This window comes from Diabrotica virgifera, chromosome 5 (assembly GCF_917563875.1).
Source record: "Diabrotica virgifera virgifera chromosome 5, PGI_DIABVI_V3a".
NCBI lineage: Eukaryota > Metazoa > Arthropoda > Insecta > Coleoptera > Chrysomelidae > Diabrotica > Diabrotica virgifera.
Window position 1 is genome coordinate 225550769 of NC_065447.1, and position 22021 is coordinate 225572789.

A 22021-nucleotide genomic window follows, 5' to 3' on the forward strand; every position below is an offset into this window, starting at 1 on the left:
GGTTTTTTAAGTTCGTCATGTATTAATGACGTCAACATGACATCAGTTGACATTCATGTCAAAATAATAAATGTCAATGTCATCATATAATATAAATTATTATAAATTTTGTTAAATCTGACAAGGTAACAGCAGGTTTTACAAAATATAATTATTTTATGTTAAATATCAAAGTACTGAAGAAATATAACAGTAATCATAAATTGTAAATTAAATGAAGCTTAATTAATATTCATATAATTTTAAAATATATTTAATTTTTGATATTTGAAACATGCAAACTGCAAAAGCCTCAACAACCCCTGGACAATCTCCAACAGTTAATGTCCAGGAGTTTTCTATAAGAGTTCCAAAAAATGTGCAAAAAAGATATCATGTAATGCGATTCAATGGGACGTTAGATGTGGATTTTGAAAAATGGACCAAAGTCAGTATGGAAAGAGAAAACAATATGAAAGAATTTAAAGGAGTAGATGAAGAAGTTCCAAAATTTGGCGCTGGTTCGGAATTTGGTAGAGAAGCTAAAGAGGAAGCCAGGCGTAAAAAACTAGGTATAGTGGCTAGGAAATACAAGGCGGAAGATCAACCATGGATTTTAAAGTCATATGGAAGCACTGTTAAGAAGTTTAAAGGCATTAGAGAAGGTGAGTAGATATAGATTAAGTTAAAAATAATTGTCCAGTAATCAATTCGAACTTCAATTTTGTTATCTCTTAATTTATTTTGTTGTTTTATATATCTCGGGTGCTCGGTAAAAAAAGTATTAGTAAAGGACACCGCACACATCTTATGGAAAATATAATGTCACTCAAATGAAATAAAATTTACATGCATAGATTGGTCTCAATAATTTCATAACATTGCACCAACTCTGAATTTTAATTAATAACAAAGTTAATTGTAATTAAAGTTTATTGAAATCGCATTTTTGAAGTCCATAAAACTGTCATTCATAAATACTGTTAATCTGGCGGCTATTAAAATTTATCTATCTACTTTCTTATCAATAATAATAAGATAAGGTAAGAGTAAGCCTCTGCCTTAATCCCTCAGAAAGATTTATGAAGTTGCGAATTAAAAAATATTTTTTCTTTCTTTGACATACGTATATTCCCATTTGATTTTAGATTTATTTATATCAATTTATGCTCTTATTATAAAAAATACAGAGTTGGTGCAATGATATGAAATTAGTGTAATTTCAAGAGCAATCTATTCATGTAAATTTTATTTCATTTGAGTGAAATTATATTTTCCATAAGATGTGTTTGGTGTCCTTTGGTCAACTTTTCAGGAGGAGCAAAAAACGGTAATTAATTGGCATATCTACTACCAATTTTATCTATGGCCAGATAATTTTATTTATTTTATATTACCATATTGACTTGTTCTATTGATACCAAGGTAAAGGTATAGTATTTTTCGGTTTATTATTGCAAATAATATTTTGACCATTTCTGACTAATACTCTTTTTACCGAGCACCCTAGATGTAAACACACCTGTATTTAGGCATCAACGCCCATATCCATTGCTATACTACTCCCTACTATTATATGGATGCCTCAGAAGTCAAACGGTGTAAGTCACATTCTCCCTAAAAATGACTTATGAGATATAACACATTATTATATATGATAATATTATTATTTCCTTGTTTTGCAAACCAGCTACTTATTTACAGTAAGTTTTAATTCTAATTGTTTATGCACGAAAAATTTGACACCAATTCTAAACAAGGTCAAATTTATAAAACAGCAATAATTAAAAATCACTTACCAATCGCAAAATGTTAAATCAAAATACTTCTGTGTTTTTGTACACAAAACAAAATTCACAACACTAAATAATCCTAAATCAATTTACATCGAATATCTAAATGGTTTTCGTGATAAATCCCGGATTGCGAGTTGTTTATCGCCGACACCACATAGACATGACATACACACGCCCGAGACCGTCCACCTCGCTTTCTACTACTCAACTCCAAAAAGCGTAAAAAGGAATATTGGGTGGAGAGAAGCAGAAAGACTAGCTACTGACCGAAAGGCATGGATATGTCTGATTTCTCCACTTACCTCGACACCATAAGGTACAAGAGGACGGCTTAAGTAAGTAAGTATTATTATTTCCTTGTTTGTATTTATGAATATGTTACCCATATTATGATAAATAAAGACAGTTTGTTTGTTTTTAATAACTTCTTATATAATCAAGTATATTCAAATGGGAAATAAGCCACAATTTTACCTAAAAATGATTTTATTAACGTTTCGACGCCCAAGTCGGGTGTCGTTGTCAAAATACAAAATAATATTAAATAAACAAAAATGTTGTTGCTTAGTAAAAAATTCTTCTAATAATTTATTTAATCTGACTCATTTATATCGGCAATTCAGACACGTATTATACATTTTAAAGTAGACGACTTTAAAAATGATATTGCCAATATTGATGAGTTGAGTTCCTGGGACGACTTTACTAAAAGATAGTTCATTCGATTACATGAAATCAATCCCAACTCAAGAATAGCCACCACAAAAAATCATAGCATGTGATTGATTTGGCGGCTATTCTTGAGTTGGGATTGATTTCATGTAATCGAATGAACTATCTTTTAGTAAAGTCGTCCCAGGAACGCAACTCATCAATATTGGCAATATCATTTTTAAAGTCGTCTACTTTAAAATGTATAATACGTGTCTGAATTGCCGATATAAATGAGTCAGATTAAATAAATTATTAGAAGAATTTTTTACTAAGCAACAACATTTTTGTTTATTTAATATTATTTTGTATTTTGACAACGACACCCGACTTGGGCGTTGAAACGTTAATAAAATCATTTTTAGGTAAAATTGTGGCTTATTTCCCATTTGAATATACTTGATTATAAAAATGCCACAAGAAAATAGCTTCAGAACAAAACTACTTATATTTCTGCAACTGGGTCATTCTACGAAAAAGTGGTAATTCTATGTCCTCCCTAGATATGTCCTAGTAGGGTTGTAAGTGGTACTTTTTCTTACACCTACAGTGTAATACCACTTATATAGGTCAATAAAAATACATCAGTTAAAACCGCAACATTACATACACCATGTAAATTGTTTCTCAAACACACCGATTTTCTCTCCCCTGCCTTGTCCCAACTGTGACTTCCTAACTTCAACTTTATTTTTCCTGAGTCTATTGCATATATTTGTACTTACTTTTTTCATAAATCGATTATGATACACCTCAACAAGCATCCCATCACATTGAAGACAAAACATAAAATGCACCAAGAGAGTATTACCGATAAAACCTTCTGTCCACAATTTTTGTTTCTTTCCCCTGTCCCATTTCAAATCTCCCGCCCGAGTAATCAATATGGTTTCCAGTACAAATCAAAACAGCTGATCATAGACTCCATTCTGTTTTGAATCCACCAGTTGACTCCTGATGTGCATAGAGTGAGTTTGTTTTGTTTAGTGTCAACAAGTTTAAATAAAAATACAATCTTAGTTTTCGTTGCTTTCTTTCCCCGGCCACAATAAAAACTGGTAAGTTACACCTTTATCTACAATTTTTAAAAATATTCTGATTCATTTAGGGCCGGTACTTTATGTCTCCGTTAACAGCCGGTTAGTTAACCCGAGGTTTAATCGGGACATAAATATATGCAAAACATAGACATAAACGCAATTATACTTATTATTATATTCATAAATAATTATAATAATAATTATAATTGCTTTTATTACAACGCAAGAGGCCCTATGGGGTACTTTTCTGTCCCGATTAAACCCCGGTTAGCTAACCGAGGTTTAACCGGGACATAAAGTACCGGCCCTTAGTGTAATAGTTCAGGGTTAACTCGATTTCTATTCTTCTTTTTCCATGTGCTTTGAGTAAAATTAAAATAACCTAACTTTTTTCTCTCCCCGGCTTTTCTTTCCCCTGTCGTTTAAGAGGCAGGGGAGAGAAATAAAATGACCGGGGAAAGAACATTTTATAAAACATTTTTAAGTTGCATGCTTTCCTTTGCAGTTGTGCTTGTCTGTGCATGATATTTCATTTAACTACTTAGTCGAATCTTTTTCTGTATTAACGCCGACGACTCTTTAAAACTCTGAGTCGCATTAGGTGGGTTGTTGTGTTTTAAGGGGCAGGGGAGAGAAATACAATGACCGGGGAAAGAACATTTTCTAAAATAATGTTATTAATACTTACCTACGCTTCATATATATATCAAGTAAGTATTATCTTTTATTTTTTTTTGCAGGCTCAATAATCCTGTTGGAGTATATCCGGAAGAAAACTTCATAAATATTTGCTTAATTAAATAAATCATTATATTGTCCTAATGGCACGTGTGAAAAAACTCACTAAAGAAGAGTTGCTGGAGAGAAAAAGGGCTAGAGAACGAGAACGCTACAGACGAATAAAGTCAGATCCAGTGCAAAGTCGAATTCAACAAGAAAAGGAGAAGATAAAATATGAAAACAAAAAGAAGAAAAAACTGGTCAAATTGGTGGCAGATATGAACCCTAGAGAACATAGACAAGCAAAACGGGTGTGGAGAGAAAGAAAGCAGAACACAAAAAAACGAAAGAATGCTCAAACAGAAACCAATATTGTAACTCCTCCTGATTCTGGTGATGAAGAAAACCAAGAAACCAATGAAGAATCTGTTCAAATAAAATCAGCAAAGAAGAGAATCAGACGCGACAGAAGTAAAATAATTCAAAGGAACAAAAAACTACTGAAAGAAAACGCAATCCTAAAACGACAAATCATGTATCGGAAGAGAGCCGAAAGAGCTGGGGAAAAAAATGGCCACGAAGACACTCCAAGGATTACGGTGAAAAAACTAATGACTAGTCAAAATAAAAAAGTGATTGGTAGAAAACTATTATTTGGCGAAGCTTTGCAGGCTCAGTTGAAACATAATTTCGAACACATTCAAGAACGGCAGAAGAAATTCATGTACGTATCCTCTATTCTTGGTGATAGAACCATCCTGAAAAAATGTAATGCTATCAAGGATATCTCTTCTTTACTTCCCAGTCACTCGACAAGATATACAAGGGTAAATAATCGTCTAAAAAGAAATAAACAAAGAGCTCTAAGCTATAAAGTCAAACACAAAGTTCGCTGTTTCCTTGAAGAAGATGAAAACAGTCGATTGGCACCCGGGAAAAGAGATACAAAAACTGTAAAAAAAGAGAAAAGGCAGAAAAGGTATCTTAATGATACATTAACAAACCTACATAAAAAGTTCAATGCTCAAAATTTATACAAAATCAGTTATGCATTATTTTGTCGGCTGCGGCCCTTCTGGGTGACCTACCAAAGTCCAGAACTTAGAGATACATGCCAATGTACGATCTGTGTAAATACAGATTTTGTAGTAGCAACCCTCTATCGGAACAAGATCATTAATAGCAAATGTGCTAAGGAATTTTCAACAGAGCTATCATGTCCGGATGCAAGAACAGAGTGTTTACTGCGAAAGTGCAATGAATGCAAAAACAATGTTCCTCATTACAATACATTCAACGGCTCAATGGATGTGTATTATGAAACATGGACAACACAAGAAGTAACATACAAGGACAGAAATGGACAACAAAAGAAAACTAAGCACACAATGAAATTAAGGAAGAAAATAAGTGCTTACAAACTTGTTGAACAGTTAGAAAACATGATGAACAAATTCATGGTTCATCAAGGTATCATCAGAAATCAGTATGCTGCGTTAAAGTACTTGAAGGTACATTTGCATCCAGATGAAATCTTGGTTCATATGGATTTCAGTGAGAATTATTCTTTGAAATATGCAATAGAAGTACAAAGCTTCCACTTTGGCGGGAGCCTCGAGCAAGTTTCTCTGCACACTGTCTCAGTTTCATTCAAAAATAGCGTACACGATGCTTTGAAAATAAAATCGTTCTGTACATTTTCCAAAAACCTGAACCATGGACCCTCAGGAATAATAGCTCATTTAGAACCTGTGTTTTCATGGATAAGAGAACAGAAGCCAAACTTAAAAATGATACATTTTCTATCTGACGGCCCATCAAGTCAGTATAGAAATCAGTTAATGTTTTACATCTTTGGAAACATGTTGGACACGTATTTTCCTTCACTTGTATATTCCACTTGGAATTATTATGAAACCGGACATGGAAAGGGGACCTGTGACGGTATAGGAGGCACAGTGAAAAGAACCGCAGATCGGTTAGTGGGTGAAGGTAATGATCTGAGTACTTTTGACATTCTAGTAAGCAAACTGAGGGAAAGACTTAGAAATATAACAATACATGTTATAGAAACAGATAGTATGACAACGATGGCAACTAAAATAGAAGCTTGTAGATCAAAAACTATTCCTTTTCTTGGTACAATGAAGGTGCATCAGGTTACTCAAAAGCATATCATGAGTGACCCCATAACTCTTTCTATGAAAACAATGAGTTGTTTTCAGTGTTGCAGAGACGTGGATTTAAACCCTGAACACAAAGACAGCGAGTGCCCCCACTATGAATTAGGAAAAATTAAATATCCTTCTAGAAGAACACAACTTCAAGATTATTTTAATGAGGAAGCTGAACTTATTTCTTGTGAACCACTGCTGCCTGAATTGTCTCCTAGTCCATACATTGAGCAAAACAACGTACAGGAAACACATTTGGAAAATGTAAAACCAGGAGATACCGTTTTGATAAAGATGAGGTTCAAAAATCAAGAATATCGTTATGTTTGTTCTATTTTGGAAGTACAATCTAAAGAAGAAGAAGAAGAAGAAGGTCAAGAACTGAAAGTTCAGGGATTGCGCGTTTCGAACCCCGAGAAGACTGATTTTGTCATTAGAAATAATGACATTTTCACCGTTTTTCACAAAGACGTAATTCAAATTTTGCCTGCTCCTACTATTCTTCTGAAGAAGAGGGTAATAACCTATGTGTTCCCCGAATCAATCAATGTGAATGAAAAATAAATATATGCTCAGGTGTTGCATACAATTTATTTGTACTTATCGTTTTTTGTTTATTCACATAAAAGTATTATGAAAGTGAAAAAATGTTTCTTTTTAATTTGAAACACGGAATCCATTTTTGTTGTGTTTTTGCAAGTTGTTTCTTGTTTTTTTCTGTTTTGTTTTGTTTGTGTTTATTTGTTCATTGGTTAAGTTTTGTTTGTACTAACTTATAAGTATGAAATCAAAATTTGTTTAATTTGTTTGTTATCATAATAAATAAACATACGCCCGTCGTGTGTATTTTCTTTCTCTCCCCTGTTTCATAAGATAAAAGTGAATTTTTTGTCATTATAAGCCATCAAGTTGAGCTATCAACTTTCTTACATGAAAATATTATGATAACACTACCTATTTCACCAAGTATAATAAGTTCATTTGGAGAGATTTACATATAAAAACAATTTCTATGAGAAATTATTCTCTCCCCTGTGCTTTCTTTCTCTCCCCTGTCACCACGCACAAAGAAAATGGTCATTGCAGGCCATCTGGTAGAGCTACTGATTTGCTGACTTTGGATTATGAAATCTCTAGATATAATCTAGATTTTATTAGCAAATTGAATTAATTTTAACACAAATTTAAAATATATATATAGATATCTCAAATTACCACTCTTTCGTAGAATGACCCAACTATTGTCAGAAACATCTTAGTATCTCATTTTAAACACTTATTGACTTACACTGATTGGCTTCTGAGGCATCAATATACTCCCTACTATACTACTAAGGATTAAGCTGTGTATTTATTTGTATCACTGGATTTACAAAAAGATTTTGATACAGTTAACCATGAGTTACTTATCTCAGTACTTGAACAATATTGGGACCGTGCAAGTTCGGAAAAGCAATACCTGGATTCATAGCTAGGCAACTTTTTTCGCACTTTTAATTATATTGGCCAATTATATTGGTCCTGGTTGCTGGATAATTGTCAAGGCCGTAGCCCAAAAAAATTATAAGAAGAAAAAGTAAGATTTAGGTTATGTTAAAAGGTAAACAATAGACCATTCCAGAGTGACGTCATTTGACAGCGGATGAGGGGCAAACATCTTGTAAACAAAATACGTTTAGTTCAGAAAACCATTGTTTAATTTAAATATATGATTAAAATACCAGCGTTTTGTTCAGTTGTAAAGTTTTCCAGTAAAGGTAAAAGAGATAAAGTGCGTTTTTTTAGAATACCAGCGGCATTTAAAGATCAAGATTTTTTAAATACACTGTCAACAGAACGACAGGAGTTGTGGGTCAAGAATACTGATTTTCTGATTATGCCGGGTTTTTGCATCCTCTGTTAGGGTGTCATAATAACCAATATTTGACATTTTTGTAAAACCACAGAATTTTTATAATAAAACGAGAAAATAGCAAAAATAACACTGAAAACACAATATTTGCCTCTCAGCGACGCTGTCAAAGGTACGTGACCTGGAATGGTCAATTGTATGTAGTAAATAAAATTAATTATTAAAATGCAGTACTGCAAGCCAAATACAATTAATTAAATATACTTTTATATAATAATTGCATATCATATCAATATTGTGAGCAACATATAATTTTTCTTCTTCAATGACAGTAGTTATGAAATATACGTCAATTTGACAATTTCAATTGACAATATGAATTATTCAAGAAAGTTGCAAGATTTCTCTGCTATTCGCGCATGAACGTTTCTCATATCCCCTCCAAGTACTTGCCCACCGCATATAGTATGTCCTTAGTATAGCTAAGGGATTATTTGACTGATACAATACAAAAGTACTCTGTAATAATGTGCTTAGTACAGCAGAAGACATGACATGTGGAGTCCTTCAAGGGTCTATATTGGGACCAACATTGTTCCTTATTTATATAAATTCCATTTCCCATCTATCTTTAAAATCAACACTCAATGACTAGCTTAGATACCACAAGCTCTCACTTAATGTGAGTAAGTGTAGTTATACAATAATTTCAAATATAAAAGCACACAGAGAGTTACAGTTAAACTTTGGGAAATTCGAATTCGTTAAAAAAAATGTTACCAAATACCTTGGTTTATATATAGATAATCGACTGATATGGGAACAGCATATTGAAGACATGTCAAAAAATAGCTCCAGCAGTTCTCATGCTTGGAAGAATTGTGAAATTTATAAGTATCCCTCAGTGTAAAATGGTCTACCACTCTTTAATAAGTTCACATTTATCATACCTATCCATCGTTTGGGGTAATACAAATCAAAAGCAGTGTTATCCTGTCATAGCATTACAGAACAAGGCTGTTAAATATACAGGGTGTCTGCGTAACTTGGAACCATATGGGAAACTTTTTTAATATCAATTTTACGAAAAAAGTCATTCTTTATAAAGTGCTCTGCATCATCTAAAACCTAAGATGCAATCATCAGATATCAAATTTTGTCAACAGTATACGAGGTATATCAAAAATATGAATTTCGCCCAAGAGCAAACTACCTTTATATTTCAAAATATCAAAAAAATTTATTATGAAAAGTTATTGGTAATTAAAAACCATATTCAAATATGCAATAACAGCATTCTACTTTAAAAAAAATTCTGAAATTTTCCTAAATTACCGATTCCGAACATCATTTTTATTTATTAGATATATAATAACTCTTTTATTAATAATTTTAGGAAAAAAAGTTATTCTTCATAAAAATCTGTGCATGGTCTAAACCTCAAGATGCAACCATCAGTTATCCAAGTTTGTTAATTTTATACGAGGTGTGTCAAATAGGTAATATGAAATTAGAAAGAATTGTATTCTTTCTAAATTCATATTATTTGAAGAATTCTATTCTTTCTATATTCATATTATTTGACACACCTCGTATAAAATTAACAAACTTGGATAACTGATGGTTGCATCTTGAGGTTTAGACCATGCACAGATTTTTATGAAGAATAACTTTTTTTCCTAAAATTATTAATAAAGGAGTTATTACATGTCTAATAAATAAAAATGATGTTCGGAATCGGTAATTTAGGAAAATTTCAGAAATTTTGTTTTTCAAGTAGAAGGCTGTAATTGCATATTTGAATATGGTTTTTAATTACAAATAACTTTTCATAATAAAATTTTTTGATATTTTGAAATATAAAGGTAGTTTGCTCTTGAGCGAAATTCATATATTTTGACATACCTCGTATATTGTTGACAAAATTTGATATCTGATGATTGAATCTTAGGTTTTAGACTATGCAGAGCACTTTATAAAGAATGACTTTTTTTCGTAAAATGGATATTAAAAAAGTTTCCCATATGGTTCCAAGTTACGCAGACACCCGGTATATTTCAACTATCAAGACTTCATCCAACTGAGGACCAGTACTATCAGAGAGGAAGTATTGTTAACATTGAGTCACTAGACATTTTGCAAGTTTGTATATTCATTCGTAAAATTAAGTTTTCTCAAACACTTACAAGTATTAATTTAAGACATAATATAGTAAATGTGCATGACCATCACACTAGTGATAGTTTTCACACCGTAAGAATGCGAACTACTGGTGCACAAAGAACTATAATACTCAAGTGGTCTGATTTTGTATAATAAGTTACCCGCAAATATCAGAGACTGAAGGGTAGAGAGATTTAACACTGAATTAAAATAGTTACTTCTTCCTAACCACTATAATACATAGCTTTAATTTGATACAATTCTTTAATGAATTTATATAAAAAACTTAACCCTCAGGGTAAAGTAGTCTAAATTTTTTTTGTTTGTTGTTTATTTGGGTTTATATGACTGCGGACACTAAATCCATTCGCCAATTTTACTATTTTTTATTTTATTAGTCATTTTTTCGTATCTTATCCTAAAACTAATACTAATATTAATCTCTAATAAACAATTCTACTAATAAATAATTATTTTTGTATTTTTTTTAATAATTTTTTAAAATATATTTTTTTTATTTTTTTTTTTTCTAAATGATGTTCTCAGAGCTCCACAGCAAAAACTGCAACTTTCTTCATTAGCCCTATACTTAATTCGAAAGCTTTTTACTATGGACTGTTCAAGTTCGTCATTCATTTTTATCTACATATTTTTTTATATTTTTTAAATTATTATATATTTTTTTCTTTAGAAATAAGAGAACAGGTCAAAATTTTGTGTTGCAAGTTACCCAACTGACCACAAATACATACATTGTGGGCCATCAGCTATATTATTCTCATATTCAATCTCATTATGCATATGGTTCTTGTCATATCCTTTGTCGACTCCATTTTAGAAAACCAAGGTTTATCTGTTATGTAGTTTCTGATTGATCTGTAGTGGTTTCCTGTATTTATGTTCTTATCAATATACCTTTCTTTCCATTTTTTCTTAAGGCTATGGGTACATAATTCGCAAATATTTTACGTGAATCCCTACTTTTTCTGTCTTTACACGGCAAATGACGTGTAGTAAAATTCACATTGGTATGGATATGTAAACATTACTAGAATGTCATTCTACTTGAAAATGTCATCATTAATTTAAAGAGATGGCTTTTGAATGTTCTTGGATAACTGTTATTTTTATAATTGCAAATTATTAATTCAGTTAATAAATGTGATAATTTTTTCACTAACTATGTATTCAGTGATTGTAATAATTTATTTGTACAACAAAAACTAATACTCAATCGAGAAAAGAGGAAAAGTGTTAAAGTGATTTTTTAATAATATATTGAAATGGAACGCTTACAATTTTGAACATCTTTAACTACAAAATACTTGGATCACAGAATATATATTATCCTGATGTATTCTCTGCTTGGATCTTCCACAAATAATACACAATAAATAACTTTTTATTAAGTTCACGTCTTAAATAAATTATTTATCAAATACACTATATATCAATAATATTTAATCAATAACTCAACATATTCCCGATGCAATGTCAAATATTTAAAATTGTCACTGATTGTCAGTGTCTGACTGACAATATATGCTGACAATATTATATTCGGCTGAGTGCGTTGTAAGACAAAGATAGCTTTGGAAAATATTACCACGGCATTATGTTTATTTTTTTCAAATCCTGAAAAAACCAATAAATATTTTTGAAAAATTTAAACGCAGAATGAAAGACTAAATTATTACCGAGGGCCGAAAGTCCCTTAGAATAAATAAAAAGTTTATTTTGAATGAGATATTTGAAATTAAAAATCACACTAACTTTTCTCTTAGTTTTTCATCCCTGTAACTTATTAAAATAAACATTATAGAAGTTCTCAGGGACTTTCGGCCCTCGCTAATAACGTAATCTTTTATTCTGCGTTTAAATTTTTCAAAAATATTTATTAGTTTTCTCAGGATTTGAAAAAAATTAATCCCCATTTGAATAGCATTGCAGCCGGAAATACGTTCCGATCCTCTTAAGTTCTTTGAATAAATCTGATTCAATATCTCTAGACGTACAAAGGTAATGTGTTAATACTCCTTGTGTCACCGCGTTTTTAGCCAATTCATCTACCATTTCATTTCCAGTTATTCCACATGGCTTTTAACCCATGCTAACTTAACAGACTTTTCTTATTGCTGAAGTTCTTTAATTTTATTTATTATATATAATTCAATGTAGTTCACTTTTGATTTAGGATTTATAGCACTAATTTTACTTAGAGAACTTTTACTGTCACTATAAATTATAAACTTTGAATGATTTATATTAGATAAATATTTTGGTGCTTCAATTATCGCTATTAATTCAGCTGTGTATATACTCATAATAGAATTTAGTTTAAACATTTTACTAATTTTATTACTGCTATCCCAATAGGCACACCCCACACCTTCAATATTTTTTATGCATCTTTATAGCATACAACAATATTTGAACATTTGTGAACTGTCTGAGATAAACACTAATTTTCTTAAAGATAGAGGCAAATTGCTATAGTCCCTTAAAAAGTATTCTTGAACTTGTTCCAGAGTATTAAAGACTATGTTATAATTTGGGTTTATGTCATATTTATAAAGTTGTTTATCATATATTGTCATTTTTGAATATAAATCTACTATATTTAGAGTTTTCTTTTTTATCCAATATTTTTCTGTCAAGTCTGCTAAAAACAGTTGATGTATTTTGGAAATTAAACTTGCCTTTTTTTTATACAATCTAACTAAAAGGCCGATGCCAAGTTTTTTTCTTCTTATATCCATCGGCATTTCGCAGCATTCAACTTGTAGATTATTTATCGGTTTACTTCTTAGGGCTCCTATACACAATCTAAGATTTATTAATGATTTTGTCTATTTTATTTAAATGGCACTGTGATGCGTCACTGTATAATATTGATCCGTAGTCGAATATAGCTCTTAAATTATTTTTAAATAACAACAAAGAAATATTTGGATCTGCTCCCCAACGTAAGTGTGATACAAATCGAAGAAGGTTTATTCCTCTTTCTGTTTTTTAACTATATGGTCTATATGTTCTTTCCAGAGAAGCTGTCTATCCAGAGTAATACCCAAATATTTAACATAACTTTGTACTGGATAGGAGATATTGTTTATTAAGATGTGATTGGGTATTTCTTTTCGTTTTCTTGTAAAAATACATAATTTGGTTTTGGAATCAGATATATATTTAGTCCATGTAATTCACTCCATATTTTAATGTTTGTCTCCTTCAATGGATTTGACTGCATTTTCCATTTTAATGTTTTCTTGATAAATAACTATATCATCTGCAAATTGTAAAATTTTTGTTGAGTTTAAATTTTTTTCTATATCAGAAGTGTAAATTAAATATAACAAAGGGCTTAATATTTCTCCTTGAGGTAAACCACCCATCGCTAGTCTTGGACCAAATGTGTTATTATTTACCGATATATAAATTTTTCTACAGTCATACAATTTTATTATTTTTTGACAGAAACATTCTGGCAGACCTATTTGTATCATTTTGTTATAGTATATTATAGTATTATTAGACCTACTATATTATAGTATATTTAAATTAACGTTGTCGTATGCTGCTTCAACATCTAATAAAAGAGCTGTTGCTGAAGAATTTTTCGTAAACGCTAAATTTATATCTGTTACCAAATGGCTCACTGCTTCCACAGTAGAATGATTTTTTCGAAATCCAAATTGTGTTTGTGATAATTTATTGTTTTTTTCTAGCCAACTTTCGAGCCTAAGTTTTATCATTCTTTCCAGTGTTTTTGTTATGCAGGAGCTCAATGAAATACCTCTATAAGATTCTGCTGAATCAGGATTCCGATTTATTTTGAGAATAGGAATCACCCGGTACTCTCTCCAGTTATCTGGAATATATTCTGATAGCCATAATGATTAAAAAATTTTAATAGCGTTTCTTTTCCTTTTTGATGTAAATTGGCCAACATAATTGTACATTATCTATACCTGGAGAAGTATTTTTCTTATTCTTAAGGTTTATTTCTAATTCTCAGAAACTAAATGAAACTGAAAGTGGATGGTTAGAGTTTTTCCTTTTTATTACATTAATTTTTGAAAATATATTATCTGGATATAATTTTCTTAAAAACTCCTCAACCCATTCTCCTTCAGTCACTGGATTTACTTGTGGTTTAAAAATGTTTTGTAATCGTTTGGCTTGATTCCACATATCTTTAATTGGTGTATATTTTTTAAAGTTTTACAAAAATTTCTCCATGCATTAAGCTTACTCTCTAATACAACTTTTTTGGTTTTTGCTACACATTTATTATAATTTATATAATTTTGTATATTAGACTGTAGTTTAAACTTGCGTGAAGCTAGTTTTTGTTCTTGTATTACCTTTTTATAATTGTCATTCCACCAAGTTTTTCTAAATCTAATTTTTTTTTGTTATGTAATCAGTTAGGATGAGTCTTTGCCTGTCTAGCTATGTCCTTCCATTCAGATCTCTCTTGTTATTCAGTTAATAATACAATTATGTTTAATATGTTACCACAAAACCAGCATAGCTATGGCTCTTGCCGTCTCACTTCCAACATGTGAACAAGTCATATCTACATCTCAGATGTTACCTAGGCCAAATTAGAAAATATTTTAAACATCCAGGCTTAAGGTAGCGTTTTAAACCAATGTGTCCTTGACGGACTACTTTTACTGGGCTTTGACCCACATATTTTTGTATAATACTATCTTGGTGGTTAGCATGTACATTGCATGTAAGCACTGATGATGACTGGTAAACCAGTCGAAAACTAGTTATGTGAATTTGATGTGGCCCTTTTGAGGGTTTTTAAATATACCTTTTATACAGGATTTTACTGTTTTTTTTTCTATGGCTCTTGTTTTTTAATGTATTTTTTTGTATGTAAATTTATTGATGTATTTTAATAAATGGAATAAAAAAATACAAAAAAAAATTAAAAAATTAAGCAATTTCATTTATAGTTGTACTTGATGGACCCCACCTGTGGGATAAAAGATTAATACAATTAGGACAATACAAAATTAGAAACATATGGACAATTATTTTTTACTTTCTGTATTGAGTGGATGGTAAACGTTTTACTTAACCGTTTTATATTTTTTCAGCAACTTAAAGTAATCTGTTTTATTGTATTAGGTGGGGTTTCAAATAATACAGCATATTATGTATTTACACATGCAGAAGATGGGGCAATTGAAGCATTTCCTCTACAAGAATGGTATAAATTTCAACCTATCCAGAGGTATAAAGCTTTGTCAGCTGAAGAAGCTGAGATGGAATTTAGTAAAAGGAACAAACATTTGAATTATTTTTCTTTGATGTTGAGAAAGAGGCTAAAGGGTGAAGAGGAAACTGAATTGGATGAAGGTATAACCAATTTTGTAATTTTATTGTGTAAATGTGCTCTCGAATTCCTATTTCCAATTGGGAAACATAATTATGTGGTAAATATTTTGCAATATTTTGAAGTAATAATATATAAATAGGAAAATTAAAATCTGCAATTATTGGTCTTTCAGATAAGAGGCAATTCAGAGAAAATATAGTTGTCAAAATAAACAAAAGTTTACCTACATAATACTTATCCTATTTTGTTAGATCACTGCTTATTAAAATTAGTTGTCGAGGCGTTAAGCTAAATAAAAATAATTATTTTTATTATATTTGGTTCTCTATATAGGTGGTAGTCAATGAGCATTATATTTATATTTCTTTGCCATTCGCTTGCTTGTTCCAAGATAATTCTTAGAGTACAAATGTGGCCCTAATAACACCAAACATTCCATGTATGTTCCTAGAATGTACACACAGGATATTGAAAACATTTCTGGAATGTCCTCAAAAGCACAAGAATGTCCCCTAAATGTCCCAGGAAAGTCCTGTCAGAATTTTGAACATTTCTTGAATGTCTTGTTGGAACATTCCATGGATGTCTACGAATGTTCTTTGGACATTCACAGTATATTTTTTATACATTCCCTGGATATAGTCGATGATGTGATATTTTTTCATATGTTCATATGTGATATTCATATGATATTTTTTGACATGTTTTGTAGTAAATTCAACTATCTATTTACTACAAAACATGTCAAAATTTACATGTGAAAACAGGAGATGACCCTAAAAATGGTTTTTCATCTCCTACAAAATTCATGAAAAAGCAGATATAGCAGAAAAGCAGAAATATATGTGGCCATACCAAATAATACATCCTTGATAAATATAAACATTTTTATTGCACAAAATCTTGTCATATATTTTTTCCATAATCATCACTACGATGATGATTCATTGTATTGAATTGTACATTACAATTACAACCTGGTCATAACTGTCCAATGAGCAATTTTAATTTAACCTAAATTACTACTGTTCCTTAAAATGAAGAGCTTACCCCATAGCGTCTCTTATCTAATCTAACAAGATCGTGCACTACTCTAAAATGCACAGGCACACAAGCACTATGCTCTGCTTTTCACTATCACCTATCACTCAAACTAGTTCAAAAGGCTTTGACCTCTTCAATCTTCTAGTTTGTCCAGTAGTATCGAGGAGCTGGATTTCCTCAATATTCTTGTAGGTACTTATGAAGCTGTTGCTCGTGACTTCCAACTTTAAAAACAAATCCAGCTGTAAAATATTTATGTGCTTTCATCTGCTGCTTAGAGTAGTAACTGTGAGACTCCACCAGATATGTATAAATATCTATAATAGTAATTTGGTGGAATGCACTTTACTGTAAAATCCAATTCTGACTGAATTGTATATGGATCTAAATCCCCAATTATTTTCAGCTTCAATAAATATCTAAAACAATAAAAGAAATAATGTTATTGCTTGAAAAATTCATCAATATTGATAAATATCAGGGAAAAATGAACAGTAAATAAAAATTGTTTCCCCTACCTTTCTCCAACATCTGGAGTTTCCAATAATAATTTCCTTAAATAATCACTTTGCATTGTAGTAAAGTTTATAAAGTTCACAAAATACAGCAAACGAAATCAAAATGAATCCAAAATAGACCAAATACGACGATAAACAATAAAAAATAGATATTACAAACATAACCTCTGTAACTTTTTGTATGTCAACCAGAAGTCACGTGGTTTGGATTGCCTAATACATAGATACACGCGCGGCAAATTTGAAACTGAACGCAAATTGAATAGTAAATGGCCTCTCTTAAAATATAGGACATTGGTAGTATGTTTATAGAATGTCTTGTGGTAACATTCCACCAATAATTTAATCAGATGTTCACCGAATGTTCCTTGAATGTCCAGGACATTCAAACATTAATAGAACTTTGATAGTACATTTCTGGAATGTTTTGTGTTGTTAGGGGCAGCGTTTAGCTCTTAGTGTAGCGCAAAAGCCTATTTGGTTGCTTCTTAATTTCTTGTGCATATCTAACTGTAGTTAATGGCGATATTACTTTCGTTAACTTTGATTTGGTAAAGTATTTCTATCAGCTTATGATGCTGGACTCACTCAAAAGCTTTTTCACAATCGATGAAACAAGCAAATACAAAATTTATTTGATGTCTGTAAGGAGTAATGAGGAGGACACTAAAGACGTAACATCTAAGAATTCTTATGCATATATTGATACTTAAAGATAAGTTGCAGAGAATCTTCCTAAGACTGTTAAAAGAGCTTCTGGATTTTTCAATACGAGTTTTTATTTCGTAGGTATGATCCCAAGTATCCTTAATGTTGCAGCTCAGATAGCATATTTTCTGTACTCTTTCTAGGGGTGTATTATTTACGGTAATTTGGGCGTTTATGTTGGTGTTCTAACTAACGATCATTATATTTGTCTTCAGTCTTCTTACAATTTAGTTTTAGGCCGTATTTGTTACATGCTTCTACAACATTATCCATCATCCTTTGAAGCACCTCCGCATGATCTGCCATCAATACTGTATCGTCTGCATAAGTTGTCCATTTACTGCAATATCCACTTCTGATTCGTCCAAGCTCTCTCTAAAGATTTTTCAGAGTATATGTTAAATAATACTGGTGACAGTATGCAACCCTGTCTAACCCCTTTTCTGACTGAATCGGAACTTCGGACAGTTCATTTTCGAATCGAACTGTTGCTTTTTGTTAGAGATATATTGAGACCAATCTTACATTCTTATCATCGAGTCCTGATGTTTTTAGGATATCGATTAGTTTCCCATGTGCGACTTTATCAAATGCCTTCTCAAAGCCATATGGATTTGATAACACCAGCAATCATTTTCATTGTTTTGAATTGGGCATCTACTTTGTGTATACAGTCGAAAAAATGAAAGAATACTCATGAACGATCATATCAAGCACATATTTTGGATTTGCTGCCTTTTTCTATAAATAGCAAACGAGAGAGATAGATTATTAAGTGTTGTCTACAAAGCAAAAGCGTTATCCAAGACATACGCAGTTACATATTTATAATTCACAGCGTGAGACGGCGATACAATTGCTCAACGTAGTTATATTAATTTAGTAGAACATTTAAACTCACACTTTACTATTTCTGTACTTCTAATGTCATTCTTAGAAAAACATTCAACATGAGTAGAGATAATGATTGTATAAACTACTATTCGAGTAATCGTGCTGGTCAACTATAATCTGACTGATTCGATTTCTGTCACTTTGACAGTGAAGCTGGGTTAGGTTCGGTAGAGTTTATAAATTTTAATAATCAGTCGTATTTACTTGAATAAATTCAGTTCTTTTAAGAGCTATTTTGATATTATATTGTATTTTTGGTTTAGTAAGTATTTATTTAATTAAAATACGTCAATAAACTGTGTAAGTAATCATCTGTCAATATGGTTAACTTCTGTCTATGAGTTCGCCAAACGTGTACATATTACTCTGACTTTTCAATCATAGTGTATGAAATTACAGATTAGTATATTTTTACGAATGTACAGCTGGTTCCTAAAAAAACTGAGTTACTCTTAGTAAGATTTGATCATTTTGAGCAGTGTATGATTGGTCTGACATTATAATATTATATTTATTATGACAGACAAATAATAACATAAACAAACAAACAGCCATTTTTTGAGGTTGAAGTTATCTGACAAATTTTAAGATTTGGCAGTGACAGTGACAGTATGTAAATAAGTATTTATCCTTCAAAATATAATAAATTAAATATACTTAAACTCATATTCATTATATCACACCTCATCAAAAGCTTTTTACAAGAACATAGTCAGCGATTTTGACATGGCTTAGAGTCAGACTACATCAAGATCCCCTATAAATCGTGCTGGTGATTGCCTTGCAGCGAGACCAAAAACAAAAAGAAGAAGAAGAAGAAAGTACACTGCTCAATTTTCTACAAAATACGCTTTAAGAGTCGTATCAGCTTTTTTTGGAACCAGCTGTACATTTATTTGCAGATAATGTCTGGAAAATGATCTGGATACATAATGATTTGAATTCATTACTTTCATTTTAATCACTTAATACAGCTGACATAAACGACATTTTTTAAATTCCTGTTACTATTTACGTCCACTGGCAACTTCAACATGGAGAAATTCGTAATACTATATTTGCTTACTCATTATTTTTGTATTATTAATTTATATACAATAATTAATTACGGTAGTAATAACATTTATCACCAATAAATATATATTATCAGAAAAAGAATAACATCACAAAAAATTTTTGACACATTCTTACGTAGCGAAAAATCGTATGGTGGGGTAGTAGTCACATCCGTTTATTTTTAGTATTAACTTAGTTTAGACTTTGTTTTGACTAGAGATTTTTTATTTGATTCATATGCATATCATCGATGACGCATGGGTATTCTTTCATTTTTCCGATTGTATATGAACTGTTAGGACAGGCTGGAGAGCAGTATTCCACGGTTGAGAAGACAATGCCCAGGGCAAATGATCACAAGGTGGAAGCCGCTGCTCCCCATGTTGTGCCGCACAGCTTCTGGATTTAAGTTTTTCCGCTGTTTGTGTCAGATGTTATTTGAAGGATAGGGTTCTGTCAAGAGTCACCCCAATGTACTTTGGTGTTTCATTGTAGTCGAGTGTGGTGTTTTCGAATTGGATGTTGAGTATTCTTCCTGCAAACTTGTTATTTATTTAAACCTAATTAAACCTCAAATATAATAACAACTGAAATGTTATTTAAAAGAAATGGATTCCAATTAATTGATCTAATGCTTTTTCTTACTCATTAATCAAACTTAAAAATGTAATACAATATTTTCATATTTTTAGGTGAAGAGAAGAGCAAGAAATCTACATCCAAAAAAGAGAAAGAGCTCAAAATATCTGAGATGGATGAATGGATGGACAGTTCCGATGATGAATCCTCTGCTGAAGAGGAGAAAGAGGATTCCGAAGAAGCAGATAAAAAGAAAAAAGCCAAGAAGGTAGTTCCAAAGAAGAACAAAAAACGAGATACAGATGCCGAAGCATTTGAAGATTCTGATGATGGAGATGGAGAAGGTAGAGAGCTTGATTATATAAGTGATAGTAGCGATAGTGAACCTGAGAATATAAACCTGGATGGTGTTGCAGAAGAAAAGGCTCTTAGGAAGTTGTTAAATTCTGATGAAGAATCCGATGAGGATAGTGAGAAATCCGAAAAGGAACAAAGCAATGAAGATGAAGAAAAAGACAAAGAAGGAGAAAAGAAGGAAGATGCAGATGAAAAGGACAAAAAGAAAAAGAAGAAGAAGCCAAAAAAAGATGCGAAAAAAGAAAAAAAAGAATCCAAAAATGATGATAATGATTTTAGTTCAGATAGTACTTCAGAGGATGAATCAAAGAAAAATAAGAAGGAAGAGAAAAAAGTTAAAAAAGAAGAAAAAGAACTTAGTAGTGAGAACAGTTCACGATCAGCTACTCCTACTGATAACAAGAGAAAACTTATTAATGACGCTTTGGCGGGACCAAGTCCCAAAAAAGTCAAAATGGATCTTCCTAATTTCATACCTGGCTCAAACGAATCAGGCATTACAGAGGATGCAGTTAGGAAATATCTAATGAGGAAACCAATGACAACGACAGAATTGTTGCAGAAGTTTAAATCTAAAAAGACTGGTTTGTCTAGTGAACAGTTGGTGAACATCATGACTCAGATTTTGAAAAAGATTAATCCAGTAAAGCAAACTTTAAAAGGCAAAATGTATTTATCTATAAAGTCGTAGACAATTGTAAATATAATGTATTACTCTATAGTGGTATAGGATTTGTTTGTAATTTTGTTAACTTATTGTACAAAATTCATGAAAAATAAATAAAATCGGTGTATTTACTGAAAGGTTTTTTTTTAATTAGGGGGATTTCCACAAAGCCAGAATCATTAATTATATTATTTAAGAAAAAATAGAATAGAAATATGCTTTATTGTCGTTGAAAATTGTACAATTTTATAGACAAAGCTTACAAACCGTCATAAAAACAAAACGATAACAAATACCAGAGGCGTGCGGTCCCGGGGGAAGCACCGCTTCCCTATACTTCCGTATAAGAAAATACATATATTATTGCCAGAAAGCAGTTTATTAACGAAAAGTCTTAGATTTAAAAT

The 22021-nt window shown here is 31.3% G+C and overlaps 1 protein-coding gene across 1 annotated transcript; it reads left to right on the forward strand.

The window, feature by feature from the left end:
- The first annotated feature begins 41 nt into the window (after positions 1–41).
- Positions 42–21751, forward strand: LOC126885291 (general transcription factor IIF subunit 1). Its single transcript, XM_050651801.1, has 3 exons — positions 42–644; positions 15581–15811; positions 20704–21751. The coding sequence occupies exons 1-3, from the start codon at positions 275–277 to the stop codon at positions 21636–21638; spliced, it is 1536 nt and encodes a 511-aa protein (XP_050507758.1). The 5' UTR covers positions 42–274; the 3' UTR covers positions 21639–21751.
- Positions 21752–22021: the final 270 nt, after the last annotated feature.